The sequence below is a fragment of the Cherax quadricarinatus genome, chromosome 35, assembly GCF_038502225.1.
Source record: "Cherax quadricarinatus isolate ZL_2023a chromosome 35, ASM3850222v1, whole genome shotgun sequence".
Lineage (NCBI taxonomy): Eukaryota > Metazoa > Arthropoda > Malacostraca > Decapoda > Parastacidae > Cherax > Cherax quadricarinatus.
Genome location: NC_091326.1, coordinates 29,309,868 through 29,324,311, shown reverse-complemented (window position 1 = coordinate 29,324,311; position 14,444 = coordinate 29,309,868). Strand labels below are relative to the sequence as shown.

Here is a 14,444-nt window from a genome sequence, read left to right as displayed (position 1 = left end):
CAGCGGACCTACTGCAGTGTTCCTCTTTTCTTATGAGTCCTATATTGTCGCGCGTCAGGTGTTTCTTTGTTGTGGGAGTTGACTGTGAGGTGTGGTCTAAGCCCTTTAATTGCCTTCCTTTGATGTATTACTTTCATAGTTCCTTGACAATGTGAGTAGTCACGAAAGCGCTAGGAATTTCACTACTCTTTCACAGTGGTTGTTTTGCATATTTTAAAATCACCTGTTTACTGTGATCTTATTGTATATATATATATATATATATATATATATATATATATATATATATATATATATATATATATATATATATATATATATATATATATATATATATATATATATATATATATATATTGTAGGAGGTCCACCATGACTAACATTATAAGAGATATCAAGTTATTTTTTTCTTAATCATTTAACAGGTAGTGATCTTCACAGCCAACAGGATCAACATGCCGAGAGATTTTACAGACTTCGAGTTCAATTTTCTGACTTCTGATGATAGTGAGGAAATCATTAAGTTTCTGGACGAACAACTGGCACCTAGGGTTCCATTGGTAAGATACAATGTTCTCAGTATCATAAGTATTGATTTGTTAATTAAGTGTGAAATATTTCTAGAGCATCCCAGTAAAACATGCTGACACTTAATGAGGTTTTCCAGAGATTGTCTCATATATAGTGCTGAACAATTCTCTTTTTTCAAATATTATTTTCCTTCACAATATTATTCTTAATATTACTAGTCTTTCTTCTTCCTTCAACAAACCGGCCGTATCCCACCGAGGCAGGTTGGCTCAAGAAGTAAAGTATACAGCAGAAGGGGTTACTAACCCCTTGCTCCCGGCATTTTACTAGCCTCTTACGACACCCATGACTTATAAAGGATGAATTCTGTTCCACTTCCAAATGGAGATAAGAGGAAATAAAGAAGAACAAGAACTAGTAAGAAAATAGAAGAAAACCCAGAGGGGTGTGTATATTAATACTTGTACACGCATGTGTAGTGTGACTTAAGTGTAAGTAGAAGCAGCAAGACGTACCTGAAGTCTTGCATGTTTATGAGACAGAAAAAAGACACCAAGAATCCTACCATCATGCAAAACAACTACAGACTTCCGTTATACACTCACTTAGCAGGACGGTAGTACCTCCCTGGGTGGTTGCTGTCTACCAGCCTACTACATTATTATTATTATTATTATTATTATTATTATTATTATTATTATTATTATTATTATTATTATTATTATTATTATTATATAAATCTTAAACTCGTGTGAGTCATTCAACAATTCTGTATTTTTTCCTCCAGATCAAAGCCACTGGAGAAACCTCTGCGAGTTTATTAGGAAAGATATATATGAGAGATGTTCTGAATTGCTTGGAATCAGGATTGTCTTTTGCTGCCCGACACAAGACCACCAAAACTATCGCAGGAGTCGCACTCAGTGAGATCTTCTCCTTGGAAGAAACACTTAAAGTTGCTGCAATGGTAAGTTGTCTTTATTCTTTAAAAAGAGTTATTGTTATCAAAGAAGCTTTATATATTTTTTTCAGAATTGGCCAGATGCTAACATTCTTCAAAATCGCACGTAAATGAATGTAAGTGGTTAATTCTCATTCCCCCCAAAATAAATATTAATATATTTTTTTTCAATCAAAATTTCCAGTGATGAAGTAACTTTCAAAATGAGCTTGGTGCCCCGGGGTATGGTGCCCGGGGGTATGGTGCCCCGGGGTATGGTGCCCGGGGGTATGGTGCCCGGGGGAATGGTGCCCGGGGGAATGGTGCCCCGGGGTATTGTGCCCGGGGGTATGGTGCCCGGGGGAATGGTGCCCCGGGGTATTGTGCCCGGGGGTATGGTGCCCGGGGGAATGGTGCCCCGGGGTATTGTGCCCGGGGGTATGGTGCCCGGGGGAATGGTGCCCCGGGGTATTGTGCCCGGGGGTATGGTGCCAGGGGGTATGGTGCCAGGGGGTATGGTGCCAGGGGGAATGGTGCCCCGGGGTATTGGGCCCGGGGGTATGGTGCCAGGGGGTATGGTGCCCGGGGGAATGGTGCCCCGGGGTATTGTGCCCGGGGGTATGGTGCCAGGGGGTATGGTGCCCGGGGGAATGGTGCCCGGGGGAATGGTGCCCCGGGGTATTGTGCCCGGGGGTATGGTGCCAGGGGGTATGGTGCCAAGGGGTATGGTGCCAGGGGGTATGGTGCCCAGGGGTATTGTGCCCGGGGGTATGGTGCCCCGGGGTATTGGGCCCGGGGGTATGGTGCCAGGGGGTATGGTGCCAAGGGGTATGGTGCCAGGGGGTATGGTGCCCGGGGGTATGGTGCCCGGGGGTATGGTGCACGGGGGTATGGTGCCCGGGGGTATGGTGCCCGGGGGTATGGTGCCCGGGGGTATGGTGCCAGGGGTATGGTGCCAAGGGGTATGGTGCCCGGGGGTATGGTGCCCGGGGTATGGTGCCCGGGGGTATGGGGTAACATTGCTTAGCTCCGGCTAAGCGCCCATACTTTTCTTGGGTCTAACTCGTGATAAAGTTCTGTGGACTCTGATACAGAGTTAGCAGGTTCGAGACCTGCTGTGGACGTAGAGACAATGTTTGTAAATAATTTCGCATGCTTGCCAATTGTTAAGCATATATATATATATATATATATATATATATATATATATATATATATATATATATATATATATATATGTCGTGCCGAATAGGCAGAACTTGCGATCTTGGCTTAAATAGCAACGCTCATCTTGCCATATAAGACAAGCGAAAATTTGTGTATGTAATAATTTCGCCAAAATCATTCTGAACCTAACGAAAAAAATATATTTCACTGTGTTTGTTTAGTATTAAATTATTGTAAACGTATTTAAAATGTATTTAGTTGGCTTAGGCTAAAATAAATTGTTCTTCTTATAATAAGGTTAGGTAAGTTTTCTAAGATTCTTTTGGAGCAAAATTAATTTTTTTTACATTAACATTAATGAAAAAAAATATCTTTAAACGTATAAGAGAAAATTTTAGAAAGGACTTAATTTTAAACGAGTTTTTGCTAATTGACTAGTTTTACATATTCGCACGACATATATATATATATATATATATATATATATATATATATATATATATATATATATATATATATATATATATATATATATATGTATATATCGACCCATCGTGACTACTCACATTATCAAGGAACAATAAAAGTAATGCATCAAAGGAAGGCATATAAAGGGTCTAGACCACACCTCACTATCACATCCCACAACAAAGCAACACCTGACATGCGACTCATAAGAAAGTGAACACAGCAGCAGGCCCGCTGGCCCAACTAGACAGGTCCTTCACACAAACCACGAACAAACTATTCTACCCAAGAACTAAGAATTTTAAAATTTATTATTTGTCCAATGTATTATTAAATTCTTCCTAAATTCTCTTAATTATAAATGGATCTAATTGATATAAACCAAAGGAAATATTCACAGACCCTGAGCTGCTTTGGGGATTAGCGTGGACGGTTACAAAGCATGGCTTGCTTCTGCAGTGTTTTAAAAACTGAGTTTGGAGAGTTGAAGGAGGAGGTCTTGCTTCTCCAGGAGGAGATTAGGAGGCTGAAGGTCCACCTCAATGGGCCTGGGAGAGAGTGTGAGGTGGTTGGAGATGTGGGGAATGAGGCTTCTAGCAGTGAGGTGCAGTCTGTCTCTCACTGTGAGGAGGCTGTAGGTGGGGAGGTAGCAACGGGTACCAGCAGTGAGGTGCAGCCCAGCACCTGCTACAAGTGGCGAGTTGTTCACAGTAATGGGAGGCGCATCAGAGTAAGGAAAGTTAAGAGTGAAGATCTGAAGGTAGGAAATCGCTTCTCTGTTCTCCAGGATGAATGTACTTCAGTGGCCAGTGAAGGTAAGGGTACAACTGCCCCTGCTAATGAAGGTAAGCGCATTCTTGTGGTTGGTGACTCTCAGGTAAGATATGTTGACCGTGCTTTTTGTAATAGGAATAAGAAGATGAGAGATAGAGTGTGCTTCCCTGGAGCTGGTGTTGGGGACATTGTCAACAGACTGGATAATATCATGTCAGGTAATGGAAACAAGCCCATTATCTGTCTCAGTGCTGGTGGAAATGATATTGGGAAGGGTAGGAGAGAAGAGCTGCTAGATAAGTACAGGTCAGCTATAGATTTCATTAAGTCTAAGGGAGGGATCCCAATCATATGTAGCATCTTGCCTAGAAGGGGAGTAGGAAATGAATGGTTGTCTAGGGCAATTGGTGTAAATTGCTGGCTAGACAGATACTGCAAGGAACTTGCAATCCCATTCATTGACAACTGGAACAACTTTTATGGCAAACATGATATGTATGCAAGGGATGGGGTTCATCTCTCTGGGGCAGGGGTGGTAGCACTTGCAGACTCGATTGAGAAGGCCATTGGTGAAATGCCTATGATTTTAAACTGATGGAAGATAGAGGTATGGGTGTGTGTGGGAAACAAGCAGGTTGCAACACTAGGGTTGGAAACAGTAAATGTATAAAAGGCATTCAGCATGAAGTTATAAATAAAGACAATAGAACAGGTCAGAAAACAAAGGGGGACAGCAGAGGGCAGCAAGGGACTAGCTCCCTTAAGGTTTACTATACTAATAGCAGGAGTGTTAGAAATAAGATAGATGAGCTAAGATTAATTGCAAGTGCAGGAAACATAGATATTATTGCTATAACAGAGACCTGGCTCAATCTGAAAGATAGAGAGATGCCATCTGAATGTCACATACAAGGCTATAAATTATTCCACACTGACAGGGTCAACAGGAAAGGTGGTGGAGTAGCGATGTATGTCAGAGACAATTTAAATTGTTGTGTTAGACAAGATATTAAATTAGAAGCGTCAGCCACTGAATCTGTTTGGTTACAGCTTCTCGAGGGCCGAGAAAAACTAATTTTGGGTGTGATTTACAGGGCCCCAAATCTTGATAGGGAGTACAGTAAACTTCTATGGGACGAAATTCGTAAGGCATCTACATACGAAAATGTTGTGCTAATGGGAGATTTCAACTATAGACAGATTGACTGGAGCAATTTGACAGGAAATTTAGAGTCGGGTGACTTTCTTGATACGATCCAGGATTGTTTTTTAAAACAGTTTGTGACAGAGCCAACTAGGGGAAATAACCTCCTTGACTTGGTTCTTGCCAGTAGGGAAACACTAATTAATAATCTTGAGGTTAATGATGAGCTTGGGGAGAGTGATCACAAATCACTCAGTTTTAACATATCATGGAATTCCCCTAATAATGGCAATCAAGTCTCCGTCCCTGACTTTCGCTTGGCTGATTTCATAGGACTGAAAAATTACTTAGGTGGGCTGAACTGGAATGACCTGACTAGGGGTCAGGTAGGTGGTGATGGTTGCCGATATGATGCTTTCCAGGGCATAGTTCTAGCTGCTCAGTCAAATTATGTTCCAAATAGGGAAATCAGATCAAACAAAAATGATCCTAAATGGATGAACAATAGATTAAAATATCTGATTGGTCAAAAGAGAGGCATATATAGGCAAATCAAAAGAGGAGAGGGGCAATTAAGAAATCGATATATTCAGTTAAAGAGAGAAATAAAAAAGGGAATTAGAAAAGCAAAAAGAGATTATGAGGTTAAAGTTGCAAGAGAATCGAAGACTAACCCAAAAGGATTCTTTCAGGTATACAGAAGTAAGATCAGGGACAAGATAGGCCCACTCAAAAGTTCCTCGGGTCAGCTCACTGACAGTGATAAGGAAATGTGTAGAATTTTTAACACATACTTCCTCTCAGTTTTTACACAGGAGGATACCAGTGATATTCCAGTAATGATAAATTATGTAGAACAGGACGATAATAAACTGTGCACTATTAGGGTCACAAGTGACATGGTCCTTAGGCAAATAGATAAATTAAAACCTAACAAATCCCCAGGCCCTGATGAACTGTATGCAAGGGTTCTAAAGGAATGTAAAGAGGAGCTTAGCACACCTTTGGCTAATCTTTTCAACATATCACTACAAACTGGCATGGTGCCAGATAAGTGGAAAATGGCAAATGTGATACCTATTTTCAAAACAGGTGACAGGTCCTTAGCTTCGAACTATAGACCAATAAGCCTAACCTCCATAGTGGGAAAATTTATGGAATCAATAATTGCCGAGGCAGTTCGTAGCCACCTTGAAAAGCATAAATTAATCAACGAATCTCAGCATGGTTTTACAAAGGGACGTTCCTGCCTTACGAATTTATTAACTTTTTTCACTAAGGTATTTGAGGAGGTAGATCATGGTAACGAATATGATATTGTGTATATGGACTTCAGTAAGGCTTTTGACAGGGTCCCACATCAGAGACTATTGAGGAAAATTAAAGCACATGGAATAGGAGGAGAAATTTTTTCCTGGATAGAGGCATGGTTGACAAATAGGCAGCAGAGAGTTTGCATAAATGGGGAGAAATCAGAGTGGGGAAGCGTCACGAGCGGTGTTCCACAGGGGTCAGTGTTGGGCCCCCTGCTGTTCACAATCTACATAAACGACATAGATGAGGGCATAAAGAGCGACATCGGCAAGTTTGCCGATGACACCAAAATAGGCCGTCGAATTCATTCTGACGAGGACATTCGAGCACTCCAGGAAGATTTGAATAGACTGATGCAGTGGTCGGAGAAGTGGCAGATGCAGTTTAATATAGACAAATGCAAAGTTCTAAATGTTGGACAGGACAATAACCATGCCACATATAAACTAAATAATGTAGATCTTAATATTACGGATTGCGAAAAAGATTTAGGAGTTCTGGTTAGCAGTAATCTGAAACCAAGACAACAGTGCATAAGTGTTCGCAATAAAGCTAATAGAATCCTTGGCTTCATATCAAGAAGCATAAATAATAGGAGTCCTCAGGTTGTTCTTCAACTCTATACATCCTTGGTTAGGCCTCATTTAGATTATGCTGCACAGTTTTGGTCACCGTATTACAGAATGGATATAAATTCTCTGGAAAATGTACAAAGGAGGATGACAAAGATGATCCCATGTATCAGAAACCTTCCCTATGAGGATAGACTAAGGGCCCTGAAACTGCACTCTCTAGAAAGACGTAGAATTAGGGGGGATATGATTGAGGTTTATAAGTGGAAGACAGGAATAAATAAAGGGGATGTAAATAGTGTGCTGATAATATCTAGCCTAGACAGGACTCGCAGCAATGGTTTTAAGTTGGAAAAATTCAGATTCAGGAGGGATATAGGAAAGTACTGGTTTGGTAATAGAGTTGTGGATGAGTGGAACAAACTCCCAAGTACCGTTATAGAGGCCAGAACGTTGTGTAGCTTTAAAAATAGGTTGGATAAATACATGAGTAGATGTGGGTGGGTGTGAGTTAGACCTGATAGCTTGTGCTAACGGGTCGGTTGCCGTGTTCCTCCCTTGAGTCAATGTGACCTGACCTGACTAGGTTGGGTGCATTGGCTTAAGCCGGTAGGGACTTGGACCTGCCTCGCATGGGCCAGTAGGCCTTCTGCAGTGTTCCTTCGTTCTTATGTTCTTATGTTCTTATATTTCTGTCGACCATGGACTTGCTTGATACAATTTTCTCAACTTTTTGAAAATCAATTGGATGGTTAAAATCTCTCACATGAATAAATAGAGCATTGGAATCTTGTCCAGTTCTAATGCTATATTTATGTTGTTTCAATCTTAGTTCGAGACTTTTACCAGTTTAACCCTAATAAACTTTATCGCAAATTTTACAAATAATCTTATAGACTCATCCGTCAGCATTTTGGGGGAATTCATTATCAAAAGTTTTTTTTACTGTATCAAGATTTTTAAATACAACTTTGATATTAAAAGTCTTAAGAAGAGAAGGCATATCAATCAGTTATTCATGATAAGGGATAACCAATATATTTTTAGTTGAATAAGGCTGGTTGACCTTTTTTGGACTGTAAAAAGTATTTCTAGCAATTTTAAAAGATTTATCAATTACGTTTCTTGGGTATTTCAAATCATTAGCTATTTCATAAATTTTGGATATTTCCTCATCTATGAACTCTGGATTACAAATACGTAAAACTCTCGAAAACGTTGATGAGAAAACAAACAGTTTAACTCTATTTTGATGTGAAGAATAATAGTGTACATAGGAACAGTTATTTGTAGGTTTTCTGTAAATTTTAAATTTGAATTCATTATTACCCTTAATAATTAAAACATCTAGTAAAGGCAATGAGTTATTTTCTTCAAACTCAACAGTAAAGTTTATAGAATGGGCTAAGCTATTTAATTTGCCAAGGAAATGGTGTATATCTACATTCTTGGGCATAAGACACAAAATATCATCAAAATGTCTGAACCATTTAGCTCTATTAGGGAAGATTGTGTTAAGTAACCTTGTTTCAAAAAATTCCATGTATAGGTTTCTAAGAACAGATGAAAGAGGATTTCCCATTTCCATACCAAACTTCTGAGTGTAAAACTCATCATTAAATACAAATTTTGCATCAACAATGCATAGTTTAATAAGTTTAATGATAGTAGGAACTGGCAAGGGTAAATCATAATTAACAAGTTCTTCAGATAAGAAACTTAATAAATCATCAATAGGAATTTTCGTAAACAAGGAAGTAACACCAAAACTAACCATGTTAAAATCATTTAAGTCAGTCAAAGAGCTTAATTTATCAACTAAATCTATGTTGTTTTTAACATTAAAGTTAGAAATTTTACCAACAATAGGGCTCAAAATGTCAACAATCCATTTGGATAATTTATATGAAACTGATCCTATGGTGCTAATAATTGGTCTGACTGGATTCCCTGGTATGTGTGTTTTTATTAGTCCATACATGTAAGGTAAAGATGGATTAGTGGAAGTAAATTGTTTGATTAATTCATCTTTGCATTTCAATAGAAGTTTTAATGTTTTATTGAAATTGCTGTTAAAGGTTTCTAGGGTATTTTTCCTAAGTTTAGAATAGGTTTCAGTATCATCTAAGAGATTATTCATTTTTTCTTGGTAATCATTTTCTTTCATAATTACTATTACATTTATTTTATCTGCTTTAGTAAGGCGCAATTTTTTATTGTTATTAAGTGTATTATTAGACTTAAAGAAGCTTTGAGGGCAATTGGGAATTTTTTGTTCTAACGTAGAGCTATATACCATTCCCTTACTAATAATAATTTCATCAGTGGATAAATCTTAGTAACCTATACATGGAATTTTTTGAAACAAGGCTGCTTAACACAATCCTCCCTAATAGAGCTAAATGGTTCAGATATGTGATGATATTTTGTGTCTTGTGCCCAAGAATGTAGATATACACCATTTCCTTGGCAAATTAAATAGCTTAGCCCATTCTATAAACTTTACTGTTGAATTTGAAGAAAATAACTCATTGCCTTTTCTAGATGTTTAAATTATTAAGGGAAATATTGAATTCAAATTTAAAATTTACAGAAAACCTACAAATAACTGTTCCTATGTCCACAATTATTCTTCACATCAAGATAGAGTTAAACTGTCTGTTTTCTCATCAATGTTTTTGAGAGCTTTACGAATTTGTAGTCCAGAGTTCATAGATGAAGAAATATCCAAAATTTATGAAATAGCTAATGATCTGAAATATCCAAGAAACGTAATTCATAAATCTTTTAAAATTGCTAGAAATACTTTTTACAATCCAAAAAGGGACAACCAACCTTATTCAACTAAAAATATGTTGGTTCTCCCTTACCATGAAAACTTGGTTGATATGCCTTGTCTTCTTAAGACTTTTAATATCAAAGTTGTATTTAAAAATCTTGATACAGTAAAAGAAACTTTTGATAAAGAATTCCCCCAAAATGCTGACGGATGTGTCTATAAGATTCGTTGTAAAATTTGCGATAAAGTGTATTAGGGTCAAACTAGTAAAAGTCTCGAACTCAGATTAAAACATCATAAATATAGCATTAGAACTGGACAAGATTCCAATGCTCTATTCATTCATGTGAGAGATTTCAACCATCCAGTTGGTTTACAAAAAGTTGAGAAAGTTGTATCAAGCAAGTCCATGGTCGACAGGAATATAATTGAATCATGTTTCATATAAAGCAGTTTTGAAAATAATATGAATATTTCCTTTGGTTTATATAAATTGGATTCATTTATAATTAATGAAATTTGGGAAGAATTCTTGGGTAGAGTATTAGGTGTGTTTCACAGAGTCAGATGTCGTCACGCGTGTGTGAGGTGTTGCTTTGTTGTGGGATGTGATGGTGAGGTGTAGTCTTGACCCTTTATGTGCCTTCCTTTGATGTATTGTTTTTATAGTTCCTTGATAATTTCAGATGTCACGAAAACGCTTGGAATTTCACTATTCTTTCACAGTGATTGTTTTTCATATTCTGATATCAAATGTTTACTGTGATCATATTGCATATATATATATATATATATATATATATATATATATATATATATATATATATATATATATATATATATATATATATATATATATATATATATATATATATATATATATATATATATATACATGTGTGTGTGTGTGTGTGTGTGATATTTTCTTTTGATAATATATTAGAGTCAAACTCATTGATGATAGGGAGACAAGAGCCTTTCTACATCACTGTCTGTGGACTGAGATATATATATGATAAAAAACGTGTTCTAAATGATAGTTGTTGGTTATGTCAGCATCGCAAAGTGTACAGCATGTGGCATGTTGGGATCATGTTATTGGGGACCCTCATGGTACACTGGTCGAGCTACTACTTTGGTTTTGACTTACCGGGACTCCCGATAACTCTAAAAATGTAGTATTAGTATTAAAATTATTTATTGACATCTTAATGAAAAAGTTTTAAATAATTGTTTAATGGATTATTATCAATCTCTTTGTGGCAGAAAAATACGAGCAAGATGAATCAGATTCTTGGAAAACTCTATGATAATATCACCCATTTTGACGGTGTTGATGCCCAGGGTATGCTGCACTTGTATGTTCTCTGTACCCATCAGGACTACGCTAATCTTGGTCTTGGGTCCTGCCTGTTCCAGGTAAATAGTTTTAAGATATCTTTTTTTTTTCAATGTTCAAAAAATGATTGTAAGGCCAAACTTTTAGGAATTTTTAAAATCATGTTTAGTAGCTTTATCCCTACAATGTAAAGGGAAGCCTTGATGCTGGTGAAGGGTCTCTGACCGGGCAGCGGGGGCGCTGACCCCTGAAACCCTCTCCAGGTATGCTCCAAGTAAGAGACTGGAGCTACCCTCAACATCCTCAGAGGTAGAAAGTTACACAGGAAAGGACAAGAGATGGAAGGAAGGATTCAAGACAGTGATAAAAAAAATCAAGAATTAATAATTGCGCCAAAATAAAAAAGAAAAGAATCTGGAGAAATATATTCAGAGAAAGATAGGAAAGAGAATCCAGGACACCTCACAGAAAATGACAATATGTCGGTCATACATAATATAGGCTATGAGGATATTTATAAGTACGATGCTAATGGAAGCTACATATGTGGAAGAGTATGTTGGCATCAACACACCAGAAAATTTTCTAATATGCTTTAAAAAAATACATAAGTCACTTCCACCCAAAGATGTGCAAATCTTCACTGAAGTTCATAGAAAGTTATGACCTTAGTTGTCCAGACTACCACGTGAAGGCTACTGAGAAATAAAAATTAAAGAGGTGGATGGGTAAGTCAGTGGAAGGTCTGAGTTAGGTGACTAAAACCTCCAGGAACGGGTTATCAAATGACTAAGACCCACGTCGGGAAATATTTGACTTGTTTCCTGACGAATCTTAACTAATCAATCTTAGCTACTGGATATGGAATGGAATCAAATGGAAGCAGAGCAGCAACAACAATAAAAACCATCCAAGAAATTGCATCAAACCCTAAATATTTCAACACATGTAAAACCCAAATTAAGAATCACCCGTAGAATTGGCCTACTATTAAGAGGTTCATACACTGACTACGAGAAAGAAATGAACCCGACATTACATATACGTACCTGACATAAGCACAAATCCACTAGAAATTAAGAAAGAAGAAGAAAGCATACCAACACGTGCAGCACCGGGACTAGTCTTATGGTACTCCCGAGCATTCAGCATAGTTCAGAAGAGCCTAGATCGAGGTGAAATCTCAGTGGTCCTAAAAACATAGGCATAGCTAGTCTGCACAAAGGCAATAGTAGAGCCCTGGCAAAAAGAAAAAAAAATACAGTGGAACCTCTACTTTCGAGTTTAATCCACTCCATGACCTTGCTCGCAACTGGATTTGCTCGTTTGCAGAGTCAATTTCCCTCATTTAAATTAACTGAAATGCAATTAATTCGTTCCGGTGGAATTCTGTACTTCAGTTATTTCGCTAATATGAACTCATATCGGCTTATTTATCTATCTCACTTCATCTAATAATATTAATTAACATAATAAACAATATAAATATCATAGAAACCTAAATATACTCTAAAATGAATAAAATATGACATTTATGTAGTAGTATGGGCAGTGGACGAGAGTTTATCTGGAGACCAGGCAAAATACTTCATGAATAATTTCGCTAATATCATCTATACTGCTTATTTATTTATCACAGTTCATCTAATATGACATAACAAACAATATAAATAACATACAAACATATAAATAATTTGTAATTTTTATTCACACAAAAAATATAAGATTTACTGTTATTCCTTATTGCAATGATTGTATAAATAATGTCAACCCATTCACGACAGCATACTGGAATGGACAGTGACGTCATTTGTTTACTCTGATACAGCCAAGCAATGGACCATTTCTCCTAGGCTGAGCTCAATTTCAAGGCACTTTTCTTCTTGAAAGCAATCAAAATCATATCTATTTCTGTAATATATCTTACCTTCTATCAAATGAGACCAAAACAACGAGAATACAACCATAAAAACCATTCGAAATTGCTGAGAAGTGAACTCCATTATTTATGCTTATATTTCTTTCATTTTTGGTGTACGTTAAGAAGCATCTTTCCATCATACATTGCCCAAGTTTCAATAAGATAGTCCAACAAACAACTGAGATACAATTCCCGAGATCATGAGCAAGAGCCCCTCACCAGTGTCAAGGAACCTGCCTTTAGGTCTGCTCGCTTATGGAAATTTTGATTTTGGTCGCGTACGGAAGCAAAAAATCAACACATCGACTGTTCGTATTTGGAAAAACTCGCACATGGATACGCTCGCAGGTAGAGGTTCCAATGGCCAGTAGTTCTAACATCACAGACAAAAATCTTTGACAGGGGTGCTGAGATGCCAATTAATAAATTTGACTCAGAGCAAAAAGATCATGCTTGTCACTACTGATTCATAATATTAAGGAGGCTTTGGAAAATTTCCAAATTGCAGAAATGGTCTTGACGGACTCCAGTAAGTCAATTGATAAATACGAAGTAGAGTGGATAGCACATAAAATAAGACCACTAGGCATGACAGGAATAGTAAGCAAATTAATTTACAATTACCCAATGAAGAGAATACAAATAGTAGTGGTAGCAACAGTAGTAGTAAACAATGTAAAATCTTGCCTTAGCAACAACCTCAATATCTTGAGGCACAGTTCTGGTGCCACTCCTGTTTCTAATTCTCATTAACAGCCATAGATAAAAATACAAACCACAGCTCTGTATAAATTTTTGTGATAGAGTACACCAATAAATTGCAAGGAGACTTAAAAAAATCTTTGGAGGGTGTTGAAAATAAAGTGATTTTCAATAGGGATAAATTCCAGTTGCTTAGATATGGAAAAAAAATAAGGAACTCAAAAGGCGAATCGTATACAAAATACAGGAAGGTCACACCTTAAAATGAAAACAAAATGTAAAAGTCCCAGGGATAATGTCAGCTCACTTATCTTTTAAAGAACGTTATAAAACACTGAGGCCAGGAAAATGACTTGGTATACAATTAGGCCTTTCAAAATAAGTGGAATATTGTCAGTGTTATCACATCAAATCACTGGTGCTCAATGTTGACACCTCAGCTCAATGCGGGTGAGAGAGCAGAGTTGGATAATAGATTATGGAGAGTGTTTACCACCCACACACATTCCATAAACCATTTAAACTACTTGGAATGGATCAGAAACTAGAACTGTATTCATGACTCACAAAACTGTAATAATACTATTGCAAAAAAAAGCACACAACGAGTGAAGTTTAAAAAGGTGAATTCAAATTGCACCCGTTCCTTGGTTTGGAAATGTATTCTCTGGAAAGGAGAGATACGTGATAATATAATCACATTTTTAAGTGAGGGATAAGCGAGGTAGTGCAAAATAAACCCAGTGAAAACAGCAGGGGTGCCACAGCCGCAATAAGAAAACATTGCATCCAT

The 14,444-nt window shown here is 37.3% G+C and overlaps 1 protein-coding gene across 1 annotated transcript in view; it reads left to right on the top strand.

Moving 5' to 3' along the window:
* The window catches only part of LOC128686274 (uncharacterized), a 44,910-nt gene that overhangs the window by 19,849 nt on the left and 10,617 nt on the right, over positions 1 to 14,444 (top strand). The window contains exons 2-4 of the mRNA XM_070091483.1: positions 426 to 560; positions 1,319 to 1,498; positions 10,956 to 11,108. Coding sequence (XP_069947584.1) covers positions 456 to 560; positions 1,319 to 1,498; positions 10,956 to 11,108 — 438 coding nt within the window. The 5' untranslated portion in view covers positions 426 to 455. The remainder of the gene's footprint in view (positions 1 to 425; positions 561 to 1,318; positions 1,499 to 10,955; positions 11,109 to 14,444) is intronic.